Source organism: Anas platyrhynchos, chromosome 1, assembly GCF_047663525.1.
Source record: "Anas platyrhynchos isolate ZD024472 breed Pekin duck chromosome 1, IASCAAS_PekinDuck_T2T, whole genome shotgun sequence".
In the NCBI taxonomy this organism is placed as follows: Eukaryota; Metazoa; Chordata; class Aves; order Anseriformes; family Anatidae; genus Anas; species Anas platyrhynchos.
In genome coordinates, this window is record NC_092587.1 from 391,833 (window position 1) to 405,981 (window position 14,149).

Sequence of the window (14,149 nt, forward strand, 5' to 3'; positions counted from 1 at the left end):
CCAAACCGAGCAGCTTATTCTGAAAGCTTCCTCCAGCCTGTCCCCATCCAACCTGGTGCAGGGTCTGCTCTGCAGTGCCTCTGTGTGCTTCGAGTTCCTCATGGGGACTGGTGCAAGAGCAGTGCTCAGCATCCTGTCAGGAGAGCCTGAGGAGCAAGGGGGTACAGACCTGCCCTTGGCCTACAAGCCTGGGACTGCACGAGACAACTGTTTTCCTGATTCCTTATAACATTCTTGTTGGCTTGAGTGTCCCAGCCCTTAGGGCTGGAAGTTATTCCTGCCTGTGTAAGTGCTGTCTCAGGGCTGGATGTCCCTGTGCCTGCTGCGACAGGGCCCTGTGCTGTTTGAACTCAGCACCTCTTTCCTGATGGAGGTGGGGATCGGTGCTTGGTATGGTGCTTGTGGCTCAAGCAGATGAACATTTCCTGCTCTGTCTGGGATCAGCCAGGTACTGATTTGGGAGCAGCCATGGCTGTCCTGGCTGTGCTGGTGGAGATGGATGCGTTCCCAGTGAAAGAGGAGTTGGAGGAGTCCTTGCTGCAGTGTCTGCCTGAGCAAACTGAACACGGAGCGGCTTTCTGCTGTGGATCCATGCAGACTTCAGAGTTAAGGCTGTACAGAGAGATCCTTTGCAACCATTTGGCAGGGGTTGGTGGGATATTGCTCCTGGAGCGTCTGTGCTGCATCATGTTGTGGAATAAGCATGTTTAGTTTCAGGAACTCTGATATGAGAAAGTTATTAATACATTTGATGGTATTTGGAAAAACTGAGACATTACACTTTAAGTAGTGTAATTGCCACAAACGGCAATGAAGCATTTTGACCTAACAGTGGAAGTACGTATTTTTTTCTTTCCAATTTCTGACACTGGTTAATGAAGCACACTGCAGAATGGAAGCTGTTTTCTCTCCTAAACAGGAAACAATACTCTCCAGAGTATGTTTTTGCAGTGTAAAGTTTGATATAAGATTCACTGATTTTTGTATAGGGATGTGCCTTCAACCAGCACTTGTGCTTGTACATATGTGCATATCTGTCAATAGTTTTTTCCCATTAGCCACATATTTTTGTACCAAAAAGCATAATTTGACAATGAGGAAAAATCCTAGAGACTAAGTAAGCATGTCGGAAGGTATACATGTAGATGGTGATTTTCTATTTAGGGGTCCCTGAAAGAATGATACATGTTCTGCTGCAGCACAACAGAGCTGACATGTCACAGGTTTTGAACTCTTGATGTCTCAGACCACCAAGTGTCTGCCTCTCCTCAGTGCCTGCTTTAGGACAAGCACGTGTTGATAAGTATGCTCACTTGCTACTGTGGTCAGCAATGAAACAGATAACTCTGACCTCTGTTTGCAGTACATGGCATGCTGCCAAGTGCAAGTTATCCTTGCCTGAGAAAAATGAACCGTAACATCAGCTCAGTTGCCGTGTTGCTTGGTGACTTCTGGGTGGTGATCAGGCCTGGCACTGTGCAGTGCAGCACTGGTGCTCTGCTGCCTACCGCCCTGTGCCTCAGCAGGACCATTTGCTTTTCTCTAGGCAAAGCTGTTTAATTTTTCAAAGCAGTTGCTCACTTTGCCTTCCAGCACAGAAATCAGGAGCTCTACATGGAACTGACAGGCAGTGGTTTTGAAACAACACACTGAAACAAGACCAGAGACTTTCTTCTCCTTGCCCAGAAAGTGTGGATGGGGTGGAAGAGCAAAGAAGGAGGAAAACCAAAGTAACCGGAATGAGGAGACATCAAGGGCCAAAAAGCAAAAACTGTGACCTGGGAGGGGAAGCTGAGACCACTGATGGGGACTGGCTGTTGTAAGCCTGACCTCTGGTGCTGCCAGTGCAGCATCTTCCTTCCTTCCTGCTCCTGGCTGTGAGAGCAGACAGTGTGAAGGGCTGTGGTTCTGCAGCCAAGACAGCCAGGGTGCACGACAGCTGCAGAAGACGTAGCTTGAAGGTGATGGACTGCGAACACTTGATTTCTCAGGTCCCGAGCAGGGGAAGCTGCTTACAGGACCAGGGAAATTCACTGCATGTTAGAGGGTGGAAAGGAAAAATAGGACTTCGAATGCATGAAGACAGAGTTGACAGAAGACTTCACTGGATGCCTTGCCTTCCTGGAAGGGGTTGCAGTGCTGGCATGCACTGCTCCTTTTTTTGCACATGTGCGAAATTCCTGGTGGAGAATTCAGTAGACTCCTTACACACTGTCGGAGGGATATTTAATTAAAATATTGCTATTATACTGTTGTTAGGCCATAAAATACTCTTTGGCACATCTCATTTTATAGGACTTTGTAAAATACCAGTCTGCCCTGAACCACACAAAATAGGTTGGGGGAGGATCTGCTAAATCTCATTCTTCTCTAATTTTCAACTTTTTTTCCCCCCCTTTCCTCCCCTCCTCCAACCAACTGGAAAAGATTGTGTCTTTCCAATCTCATCCTTCTCCTCACTCTTAGTGTGACTGTTCCTGGGTGTGGTGGTGGACTACAGAACCTTAGGGATGCTCAGCTCTAATTGCCCTCTGTCTCTCCACAGAAGTGTCTGCGGTTGAATCCAGATGTTCCTGTGTGGGTCTCCAAGCAGCGCATTCTGTGCACTCTCAACCACAGCCTGAAGGATGTTCTCAACTATGGGCTCTTCCAGCCAGCCTTCAACGGCAGGGCTGGGAAGTTCCTGGATGAGGAGCGTCTACTGCGGGAGTACCCCCTGAATCCAGACACTCCTGTCCCCTACCTGGAGGTAGCTGTCCTTTTTTTTTTTTTTTCCCCAAATATATATGTGTGTATCTATATACAGATATAGATATATATGCACACACATATATATATGCATAAGTATATAGGACTCATATGATCCCTATGATCCCTTCCACTCTAGTCTCCCCAGAGGCACCACAAAAATTAAGCCCCCCCTCCCCTTTTTTTCCCCATTTGCCATCAGGAGTGAAAGCACAGAAATTTCTGTGGGTGTATGTTTACTCACAGAGAATTCATTGAGGGAAAGCTGAGGCAAACGCCTCTGAGTTTTAGTTTTAGTTGCTCATGACTCTGTCTGGTAGAGAGCTCCATAACATCTGCCACAGTCCTGTGAAACGGCTTCCCTGTTTATTGACCCTGTTGATCAAAATTTCTTTTTTTTCCACTGGCACCTAACTGTCATGGAAGATTGAAATTACAGAAGGAAAACTATTGGTACAGAAGGAAAAGCATAGGGAGGTCTTTGAATGTGAGGCTGAAGAAGCTGTTTGACATTTTTTACTTTATTTTAATATTTATTTATTAATTTAATTTAATTTAATTTACAGTTGACCTAGAGGCTGGAGGGCAACTATGTGCTTTGACAGTAAATGACAGTTCCTATGTGGACCTCATCTACGTGATAAGCATGGAGGATAAATGCTAAGTTTCATGCTATACTATTTTCTGTTCCAGAAAATTAAGTGGAACAGAAATTAACTGAATTACTCTGTACTGACATTTAGTATAGATTTTGCCCTTGGCTGGGATTCAGGTGAACACATGAAGGTATTTGTTCTAAGGGTGACCTGGAGCATTTCTTAGGCTCCATTGGCTCCCCGCTGACTGTAATGGGACTTTGGTTACCTGCATGTGGTCCTCTAGTTTTAGGGATCTTGTGCTATATTTTACCCACAGAATCTACTTAGAAAGCATTACACACTTAAGCTGCATGAACTCTTATAAATGCAAGCGTGAATGCTGTTATTATAACTAATCCTGACTAATTTGGAAAGAAAGTACTGCACAATTTCTTAGTCAACTAACGTTTAATATAGACAAAAACATTTGGAACAACATTAAGAATGCTTGCAAATAAACCTATGAGGTAGTAAATTCCTTAATGTTCTTTACATAGTCTTTAATGCTTCGTTTCTGTGTAATTTAGCATAATGTCCATACTTAATGTCTTAGTGCACACATCTAAATGCAGACTTGACATGGATATTTGTTATGTGTCATTTCAATTCTTCATAACTTGATAAGAATGGTAGCCGAGCACTTAAGAATACTTGCTGGAAAACCAAAAATCCTGAATCCACTCACAAGAAATAAATCCTATGTTGATACCAATGAGGTTTCTTGAGCCCAAAAGATAAATTAGCCCTCAAGGCTGCATATGAATGTAATCAGATAAATGAGGGTTTGTACACAGCAACAGAAGAATTACAGAGTTAAAAAGCAGGTACCTGCAGTATTTCCCTGGAGAGGTGGGATGCTGGCTCAGTCCTCTGCCATGGAGAGCTGTTGGTACTCCAGATTCCTTTATTGGGATAAAACAGGAGCTGCAACACAGCATGTTGGTGCTCAAGCAGCGGGCAGGTTTCTGCCTGCCCATCTGCTGAGATCCAGTTACCCTCGTGTGTTTGATAGTATTGACCATATCCCATATTGTCCTACTGGTTGTCATCTAATGTCAGATGCTTACTATGTCATTCATAACGAGGTAGCTATTTCATTTGTATGCCAAACCACACTGTTGTGTTTCAGCCATTATTAGCCATCACAATCAGTTCATGCACCTTGTAGCTTTGAAAGAGATTTTGAAATTTATGTGTCTGCATGTCCTCCTTGCACAAGTCCAGTCCACGGATGAGCTATCAGAGCAGAACTGTTGGGGTGCAAGTAGCTTAGGGTTAGCTGTCCACTTCTGCCATGTAGTTTTGAGTGGCTGACGATGGGTTGCACAACTTAACTCTTCTCAGTTGAAGTTCTTGCTTTGCCCCAGGGTGGCAGTTGTGTGCTGTCATGACATCAAAGCCAACACAGCCTGCCTTCCCTCTCTCAGACCTGCCTTGCTGTTGCCCTACCCTGTAGTGCACAGCAGCTGGGACGAGGTGTGCTCAGGAGCTTCCCCAGGGTTGAAGGCTAGGACAGCAGCGGTGGGCAAGAAGCCTAAAGCTGCCCGGATCAGGCCAGTGTGCTGCCCAGGATGCAGAGCTGGCAGCTGGGAGCAGAGCTCATTTGCAGACCCTGGGATGTGATGCCAGGGGTGAAGAGGAGCCACCAAAGGGTGCTTGCATGACAGTGTTGAGATGTGCAAAGGAGCCCCAACACTGGCAACATCTTCAAGTGACCAACATCTGTGTATCAGTGGGTGAGAGTTTTTCACAGAATTTAAAAAAAGCTGTGTGAAGAAACATCTGCCCAGTAGTACAAGTTTGTGATAAATTTTGGAATACAAGGGCAACTACAGAAGATTGAAAATGTGCTGATATATTGCCAGCATTGAAAAATAAGTAACTTCAGTCCAAAGATAATTTGATGTCAGTTCCAGCTGAAATAATGAAACGTTGGTGACAGATTAAGTTCATAGCAATTCAAAAACTCAAAATACAATTCATGCATTGAAGAAAGATCTAGTCAAAGCCAATTTTACTCTTTAAGGAAACTATAAGTTTGCTTGATAAAGATAACTGTACAAAGGTAACAGCCACTTGGGAATATCTGGTTTTGTTCTACATGGTATTCAAATTCCCAATTAGCACTATTAAACATCAGTAGAACAAATGCTACTGGCTAACTAATCGATGGTTAAAAAGTGGTTGTCACTGAAATCATCACTGCATAGATATATTTCTAGTGAGGTTTCTTAAGGACCAACATCAAGCTTGATATGGTTACCCCAGGTATCTGAGTGTGTGTATGAGTTGGACATGATGATTCCTGTGCATCCCTTCCAATGTGGGATAAGCTATGATTCTATGAATGAGAAATCACTACTGATTGTCTGGCTACACCAAGTCTAGCAGAGAATATAAGAGTGTGGATGGCACTCTAGGTCATCTGGTAAGTAGGACATATCAAAGTATACTGCTAAGTCAGCCAAGTGAAAAACATAAAGGGACAAAGCTTGCTTGCAGATGAGGGACTCTAATTTCAGAAAACAAAGTTTCTGAATAAAATGTTGAGTCTTGTGTTCAATAAAGCTAACATTAATTCCTAGTGTGATGCCATGGCAAAAAAAGTGATCCTGTAAATTTTTGTCGTGAACCCTGACAAACAGTGAGTTGGTATCAAGAGTGGCTGGGTTCAAGAGAGTGATATTAGAGCAGCGTGGGGGTCGTAGGCACTGTTCTTGAAAGGACATCAGCAGAAATGATCTGAGAACAGAAGAGGAGATCCTTCAGTGAGAGATTTAGAGCTCAACCTGCTTAAAGGAAAATTGGCTATAGATTACTTGTGTAAGAACTTTCTTGGGAAAAACCTCTCTGTTCTTAGATCCTGAATTAATTGGGAAGAAACAGAACAAAGCCCATACTTTTGGAAGCTGAAGCCAGACAGATTCATATGAAGAACTGGTCAGAATCTCTTTACTGAGAAAAGCAATCAACTATTAGAAAAAAATGTGGAGGAGAACAGTGGATTCTGTATCTGTTATTTTCAAATTTAGACAATGTCTTATATGCAAGACTTTACTGGAGCTTCTCAATAGCAATTTGATGCTGAGTGTGTTTTGTTCATTTCATATCTGACGTTCTCCCCTCTTGCAGTTCCGGTACAAAAGGCGTGTGTACACCCAGACTTTGCTGGATGACAAGCAGTTTGCCAAACTCCATACAAAGGTAAGGCTGGAGTCTCGCCTGTGAGCTCAAAGCCCTGGTAGCATGTTCAGCACCAATGGTCTGTCCCAATGAGCTGTGGTCTGTTACAGAGAGAGTACCAGGTCTTGAGATGTTTCAGCCTTCCTTGCTTGCCAGAACACAAGTCACTTGTGTAAGCATACTGCTGCTTGCCAAAGCCTGGGGTGATTTAGATGGGGGTGCAAGCTGAAGGACTCCACTAAACCGTGGCGGGGTGCCTGCATAGGGAGGTCCATGCACTGTGTACGTGTGCTTGTGGACGGGTATCTAGTTGGACTCGTCTCTGCTGGAGATCTTGCGGCCAGCTTTCCACAGGGTGGTAAGGCAGAGGTACACACAATGGGCCAGTTCAAGAGAAACTTTGTTTGCTGGCCTGGGTAAGTGACTAAATGCCTGGAGAGCACAATTGTGTTCATTGAGGAGTACGCCTTTCCCTCCCCCTGCCAGAGGCTGCTGCACGCCTTCGCATTGCATGCAGGCCATTGCCTTGTCCTTGGCTTTAACCCATGCGTGGTTCAGTCCTTGTGTGGAGAGCGTTCTTGGTCTACCGTGTCCAGGGGTTGTGGACAGTGATCAAGGAATGTGTAAAAATTAGCAGTGCAGGAATTGATTTGGTCTTCCAGATGTTTGAAGGATAGTGAGTGCAGTAAGGATGGTGCTTTTTGCACACATAGGTGTTTTTTGGGAGGGAAGGTGCCCCCCAACCCCCTCAGCCCTCCAGGCTCTGTGGACAGAGACACCCAACCCAGTACCACCTGTGGGTGCTGCAGAGTCAGGGATGCTGATGGTCACTGGGCCCTGAGCACACGGCAGCTGGATGTTCTGTTGCATTGCACTTTACCAGAAAGCTGCAGTGGTTCCATGATGACATTTCTTGTCTAAGAAGCTAAAACAGTAACTGTGGAGAGGTCTGGGACAATCAAACGATTTCTGTTGCCATTAATAATTGTACCTTGAGACTGTCCGTGGCCTGTGGGGACTGTGTTGTTTCCCTGGAGGCCAGGAAACCACAGGCAGGAGGAGCGAGGTGGGCTCCAGCAGCACAGCTGGCCCTGAGGCAGCCCCGTGGCTCTAATGTGCTTGGCAGCATTTGCACAGTTGTGTGGTGTGGGGATACCCTCAGTGACCCTCAAACTTGGCCTGTTTTCTGGAGAGTTCAGGGAGAAGTGGGGCTCAGGGCAGGGAGCGATGCCACAGAGGAGATCCTGGGTGTGGCCTGTGCATGAAGGAAAGTGCGAGGAGGCTTTAGAGTTCTTGTTTAAGGAGGATGTAGGACAGGGTGAGATCCCCAGGGCTCCCTGCTGGGTCCCTTGTGGCTGTACAGAGCTACAGCTCCACGGTGCGGTATGGCTGGCTTCCTGGCTATTTTTGTTTTGCCCTCTGACTTGATGTGCACGGTTGCCAGACTGTCAGCTGTGGTGTTTAGCTGCTTTATTTGAAAGCCAGCTGTTCCAGGAAACACAGAGGAGGTGACCAGGTCTCAGCAATGCTGGCTGCGTGCCCGAGCTCTCTGCTTCCTCCTCAGCCTTCCCAGCAGCCTGCTCAGCCCCTTTGCGTAGGGCTGCTGTGCGCTGCTCCTGCTGCAGGTCTGCAGGCTGGTGCCTTGCTCCTGCTCACACGTGTTCTGCAAGAGGGTTGTAAGTTTTCAGTTAACATGTACAGCAGCAAGAGCTGGGTGGGGTGGAGCTACAGGCTTAACACAGAGGGAACAAAACTTTCTCCCAAAGGACTTGACCTACTGTAAAGGTTAAAATCTTCCTCATGGGAAGAAACAGGTCCTCTGTCTTCCTTTAGCAGAGCTGCAGAAATGAGAAACAAAATGCTACTAGAGTTTGAATTTGACTCACAAAGATTAAAGTCATGAGGTTTCTGTCTAGTGGCATAAGAATATCCAGGCAGCAAATCTGGAAAGCTCTCAGCATCTCCCTGGCGCCAGGAAACATGAATCACTTCTGAGCTTTGCCAGTGGGAGACTGCGTTTCCTAGAGGGAGGGCTGCAGATGCCTGTGACAGGGAGACCCAAACGGCAGCATCTGAGGACATCCCCTAAGACTGTATAGTAGCCATAAATAAGCTTTATTAAATATTCACGTCATCTCTCTGCTTTAAGGTCTGCTTAAAATAACAAAACTCCTTCATGTTGTTTCTATGTTTTTTAAGCTGTTCTTTGCCACTAAAATACGGCATCCAAATGAAATCTTGCATCTGTGCTCCCCTTTTATCTCCATCAAGAGGATGCTGATGCATATTTCCCTTGGCTGGCATTTTCCAGGAGCCCACGGGCACCGTGGGCCGTGACGCTCATGGGGATGGCAGCAGAGCCCTGGTACTGCCCTGGGGCTGCTCCTGTAGGGCTTCGGTGCAGGCGGTGGGTGAGCAGGAGACATGCTTGTGCCAGCTGCTCAAAGGGGCAATGACGGTGCTGACAGCCAACGGCAGCAGTGTGACTAACTGCATGGCACAGCTTGGCACTGATTGCTGGGAGAGGGCGAGAGAGATGCATAGTGCCAATCCCTTTGTGGAATGGTGCAGACCATGCATGTGTCTTGAGGCATGAGGATGGAATTGTTTCCATATTATTTGTAATGACGCCTAATCTTTTGGGTAGTGAATTACTGGTGGGATTTGTTTGTTTGTTTGTTTGTTTGTTTTGTTTTGTTTTCTCTGAAATGCAGTAATTTAAAGTGCTGTGAAGAATTAGCTTTAGGTCTAATGGGATGGTAGGACTGTGCCTCAAGCTGCGGTATATGTGAAATCTTGAGACCTGTGGCTAACAGGCTCATCCAAATGAGAGTAAAGTACCAAGACATTCAGAGTTTAGAGTCTCATTGTACATGTAGGTAGCAGGGTATCCTACTTGAAACTTTAAATGCTCTTGATGTATGAATCTTAACTGCCACTTAAAAAACAAAACAAAACAAAGCAAAACAAAAAAACTCCTTTTGCATGCCAGGCAACTTATTCTAGGAAGTGTAGGAAGTGGGGAAGCTGATTTCTTGGATTGGCAGCAATAACAAGGTGACTTGGTAAAATCGGTCAGTCAGCTTCATTCAATCTCTTATACCTTTTGGGATCTGAAGGCAGTGACACTTCTAATAGATTTTTTTTTCTTCACTGAATTGCAGTAGACAATTTGGAATGGGAGGGCAAAAAAATGCGTGTGATATAAGGGCAATCCCAACATGTTTACAAATTAAAAATCTGTGCAGAAAAATCTTGGCATTTACCAAAATGTCCACAAAGGACATTGTGTTACCAAAAGACATGGGGTATTACCACCTTGAATGGGAAAGAAGCGACACATTTAAACCAATTATTAGCAGTGTGTCCGCCATTACTGTTGTAGATGACTGACATCAGTGTAGATAGGAAGCATTAGCTGTAGGCAGTGATCTTCATGTGCTGCAAATTGGACAATTAGAGAAGACAGCCAGCCCAGGCATGGGGATGGGACCGGGTCTGTGCAGGCAGCTGGATGAAGGAGCAGTGAGAGAGCATCAGCTTGGCAGCCAACACCTGCAGCAGCCACAGGTGACTGCCACCAGCTTTTCTCTAGGTTCTGGTGCATAAGCAGGGCTGTAGTGATGTGGAGGGGATGGTGGCACAGCTCCAGGGAGCAGTGGGATGTGGGAGATGTCTTAGCCCTACATGAACCTGGGAGATTGGAGCAACCACCATGGCCGTGGTGATGCTGGGAGGAGGCACGGGGGCAGGCAGCCAGGGCAGGCTGTGAAGGACTTCAGGCAGAGCTGCGCCGCTGGCGTTTGGTATAGGAGTGACCAAGTTTGCTGGTATGGCATGCACAGCTGCCTTCTTTAAGCCCTTTTTAGGGAGTATCAGTGTATTGTCCTGTGTGGTATTCTCCAGGAGAAGGTGGGCTGCCATTTTGGTTGCTGGTGGCAGAGCAGCCATGTGCATACTAGCCTGGGAGCTTCCATTGAGGTACCACGGTGCTGGCCAGTTTGTGCTCCTATTTAAAATGTTGTCATACCCCTGAAAATCCAATTAGAGAGCCAAAGGAACTCGTTAATGTCAGCAGTAAATGCTGGACAGTGAAAGGACTTGCCATGAATAGACAAGCATCTGTGCAGGTACTGTAAAACAGCACCAACTACTCGGGTACCATGTGCACTGTGCCTTCTGCCTGTCTGGTTGCATTAGCTGAGTATCGCCCGGTGCAGGCTGGAGCCCATGCTGCCTCAGCAGCACTCGGAGCAGCACACCTGCAGCATCCCTCGTGGAGGTGTGTGTCCTGTGGGACAGCAGGTGCTGCCCTCAGTCCTCTGCTGAGTGCTTGCCCCTGCCACAGCTTGGACCTTGGGCCAGAGCATCCCTCTGCAGGCTGTTGGTCCCAATCATGCTGGGAGTGCTTCAAAAGGGTTTGGAGAAGCACTGAGCCAACCTCGGAGATGATGTTTAAAGATTCTTGTTGTGTGCAGTGAAATTGATTATCTGATGTTTCTGAGGGAATCGATGATGTCTACTTGCTGCTGTCTGATTGCCTCAGTGAGAACTTGTAAAATGGCTGGTGCAAGGGAGGACCAGCTTCTGCTGGTGCCCGTGACCCCATGTCATCTGCCACACTCTGATTTGTGGATGGTTTGTCTTAATTTTATCTGCTGTTTGGAGCAAACCAGGCCCTAAGGAAAGATTAGGCTTTTTTTTGATACTAAAATTGCTGGAAACATCAGCATGCACTTGGCGTTAAGGGGATGTTTTGTCTCTCCACTCTTGCGGTGCGGCTGAGCACTTGGCTTCCTGTGCGCCCAGCCTGGGCTGAATAGTGAGCGACAGTTAGAATAATTTCTCTGCAAGAAGAATATCTCATTTATTTTCTTTCATTTCAATTCAAGAGAGAAAGACTTGTTCCCTTGCACCAGCTTCCTCTCAATGAGCTTTTATTTTCTGGAGGGTGTTGATTTTTCTTGTGGTTTTGTGCTAATGAGGGAAAATGGGCTGAACACAATGTCCCAGCAGGATGACTGGGACTGTGTCCCTTCCCCAGGAACTTTCCTGATCTTAACCTCAGGCTTACTTCTGTGAACACGCCTCAGACTTGCTCAACAGTCATCTACTGACATAGGGTGTTTTGGGTAATGATGTGGAAATCGAGCTGAAGTACAAGGGAGAGGTGGCAGACGTTTGAGCAGAAGCCCCAGTGGCTTCCCAATGGTGGGATTAGGGCAGAGCCAGGTTTGGCTCTTGTCTCCTCTAACTGGGCTCCTCCTTTTCCAGGATCAGGGCAGGGTTCATGGACAGCCTGCAGGAGATGCCGGAGGCGGTGGGCTCAGCTCCACTGCAGAGTTTTGTTAGAGACCACAATGGCCCCAGTGCTGGAATGGGAGGGTCCTACCTGTCTCAGCCCCTTGTGTCCAACCCCTGCCCTCACCTGCTGTTGGCCTGCACCAAGACATTGGGAAATCAATTGGACATCTGATGATAAGACAAGGGGCAACGGGTACAAGCCAGAAGATAGGAGGTTCCACTTAAATATGAATCACAGAATCATCTAGGTTGGAAGAGACCTCCAAGGTGTAGTCCAACCACAGTGAGGGTGAGGGAATGCTGGAACAGGCTTCCCAGAGGCTGTGGAATCTCCTCTGGAGACATTCAAAACCTGCCTGGATGCGTTCCTGTGTGACCTGATCTAGGTGTTCCTGCTCCAGCAGGGGGATTGGACTAGATGATCTTTCAAGGTCCCTTCCAATCCCTAAAATTCTGTGATTCTGTGAAATAGAAATAGGCACAAAGTGCCCACGAAATCAGCGAGGGGCAGCCATATGCTAGTTTAATTTTATTTGCATAAGTTCTTGTTGTGTCTTACTTTTTTTCTCCCCATGGAAGGTTTCCTTCATGCCTCTTAGTATAGCCATTCACGCACACTGATTTGAAAATCACCACGATCTTCACACTAAATATGGTACTTTTGCTCGTGGGAAGATGCACTATGAGTGTTTATTTAAGCAGTTAGATATCTTTATAGAAATACGTTTACGTTTTCATTTTTGTGTATAGGGAATTGGATGTGATGCCTTTACTGGATTCTGATTTTTTTTTTATATTATTATTTTGATTTGTATCCAACTGTGTTTGAGCAGAAGCTGAAATTCAATTAAAATTAAAGTGGAATAACATTTTAAATAGTGTCTTTATCACTTTAATAAATGTTCCTGTAACGTACTGGACACAGAAGAAGAAAAGTAAATTTATCAGTATATATCTTTTGTATTTAAAGCTGACTGATCTTTTAAACAAAGGGAGATTTGGTTTGTATTAGTGTTTCTCATTACAAATTCCCAAAGGTATTTAAGTGACAGAAAATAAGTAAGTATCTGGTGAGATTTCAAAATTGCCTAAGTGATTTAGGCATCTGCTTAGCTCCCCTTGATTTCTGTGGGAGTCTGACATTTGCTCTCTCTCTTCATGTCTAGTCACCTTAATACTTTTGAAAACCTGGCCCCAAATCCTCAGGTTCTTAGAATAATGAGATCTCATTCCTTTCCTGACAGGATTATATTCATAAACTGGGGGAGGAAAGCAAGCTTCCTTACTCTCTCAGCTCTCAAATCTCCTTTCGGCTTTGAGTGAATCAGTCCAAATTATAAAGAAAGTATCTATGTTTCTAGCTAAATTGAAATGAAAAACAATCTGATAGGAAAGCTTTTCTATGCACCATAAGCTGAAAAAACAACATGGAAGAATGAAAATACCAGCATTTGCTTCTTTGAAAAGTGGTTATAATGTGCCCAGCATGGGATATGGCTGTGACATATTTATAGTTTTTGAGTTGATTTACAAAGCCAAGTATGTTTTGCTTCTGGTTTCAAATGATTCAGATAAAGCATGCTTGAATTCATGACTATTGGAGGAAGGGCCATTTAATCAATACAGTTTTCTAAATACTTGTAAGTATGGATTTAGCATAAGCTGTCACATGGCAAACACAGGTTTTAACAGCTGTATTTTTGCAAAGAGAGATACCCTTATTGTAGCCGAAATCTTACTGAAACAAAGACATTAAAGCCAGGATGAAGTTGCTGTAGTTTGGCACTGCTGTGTGTGTCACGGTGCCTGGGGCTGCCACTGGTGACTGCGGTGGCAAGTGGGCACAGAGCGGCTCCCAGGAGCCACCTGATTTCAGTTCAAGCTGTTAAACTCCAATCAGCCCTGTGCTGTGTTCCTGGTGTGGTGTCGGTTCAAATGTTGGCAGAATCGCTCAGCTGTGCTGCTGGGGGTGGGCCACTGTTCCAAAAGAAGCTGAGACTGCCCCACAGACCATGGGCAGGTGTCTGCCTGTTGTCGAGGGCCTGCATCCCCCTCTGAGCTGGGGCTGCTTGAGAGGCTCTGGGGCTGGCCTGCAGGCTCAGCTCAGGGGTCCTGGAGCCAGCCAGGATGAGCATGGAGTCCCACAGGCATTCTGGTGCTGGAGGCATTGTCTGCAATGGCTAGGTATGTGAGAGGCTGCCAAGCACAAGAGTGCCTGGATCGTGATGCAACATTTTGAAGTATGCACTGACCAAAACATCTTAATTTGTAATATC

The 14,149-nt window shown here is 45.8% G+C and overlaps 1 protein-coding gene across 3 annotated transcripts in view; it reads left to right on the top strand.

The window, feature by feature from the left end:
* The window catches only part of SHANK3 (SH3 and multiple ankyrin repeat domains 3), a 363,910-nt gene that overhangs the window by 55,205 nt on the left and 294,556 nt on the right, over positions 1–14,149 (top strand). For all 3 annotated transcript variants that reach the window (XM_038180780.2, XM_038180783.2, XM_072035934.1), the window contains 2 exons: positions 2,546–2,749; positions 6,519–6,590. In XM_038180780.2, the coding sequence (XP_038036708.2) occupies positions 2,546–2,749; positions 6,519–6,590 (276 nt within the window). The remainder of the gene's footprint in view (positions 1–2,545; positions 2,750–6,518; positions 6,591–14,149) is intronic.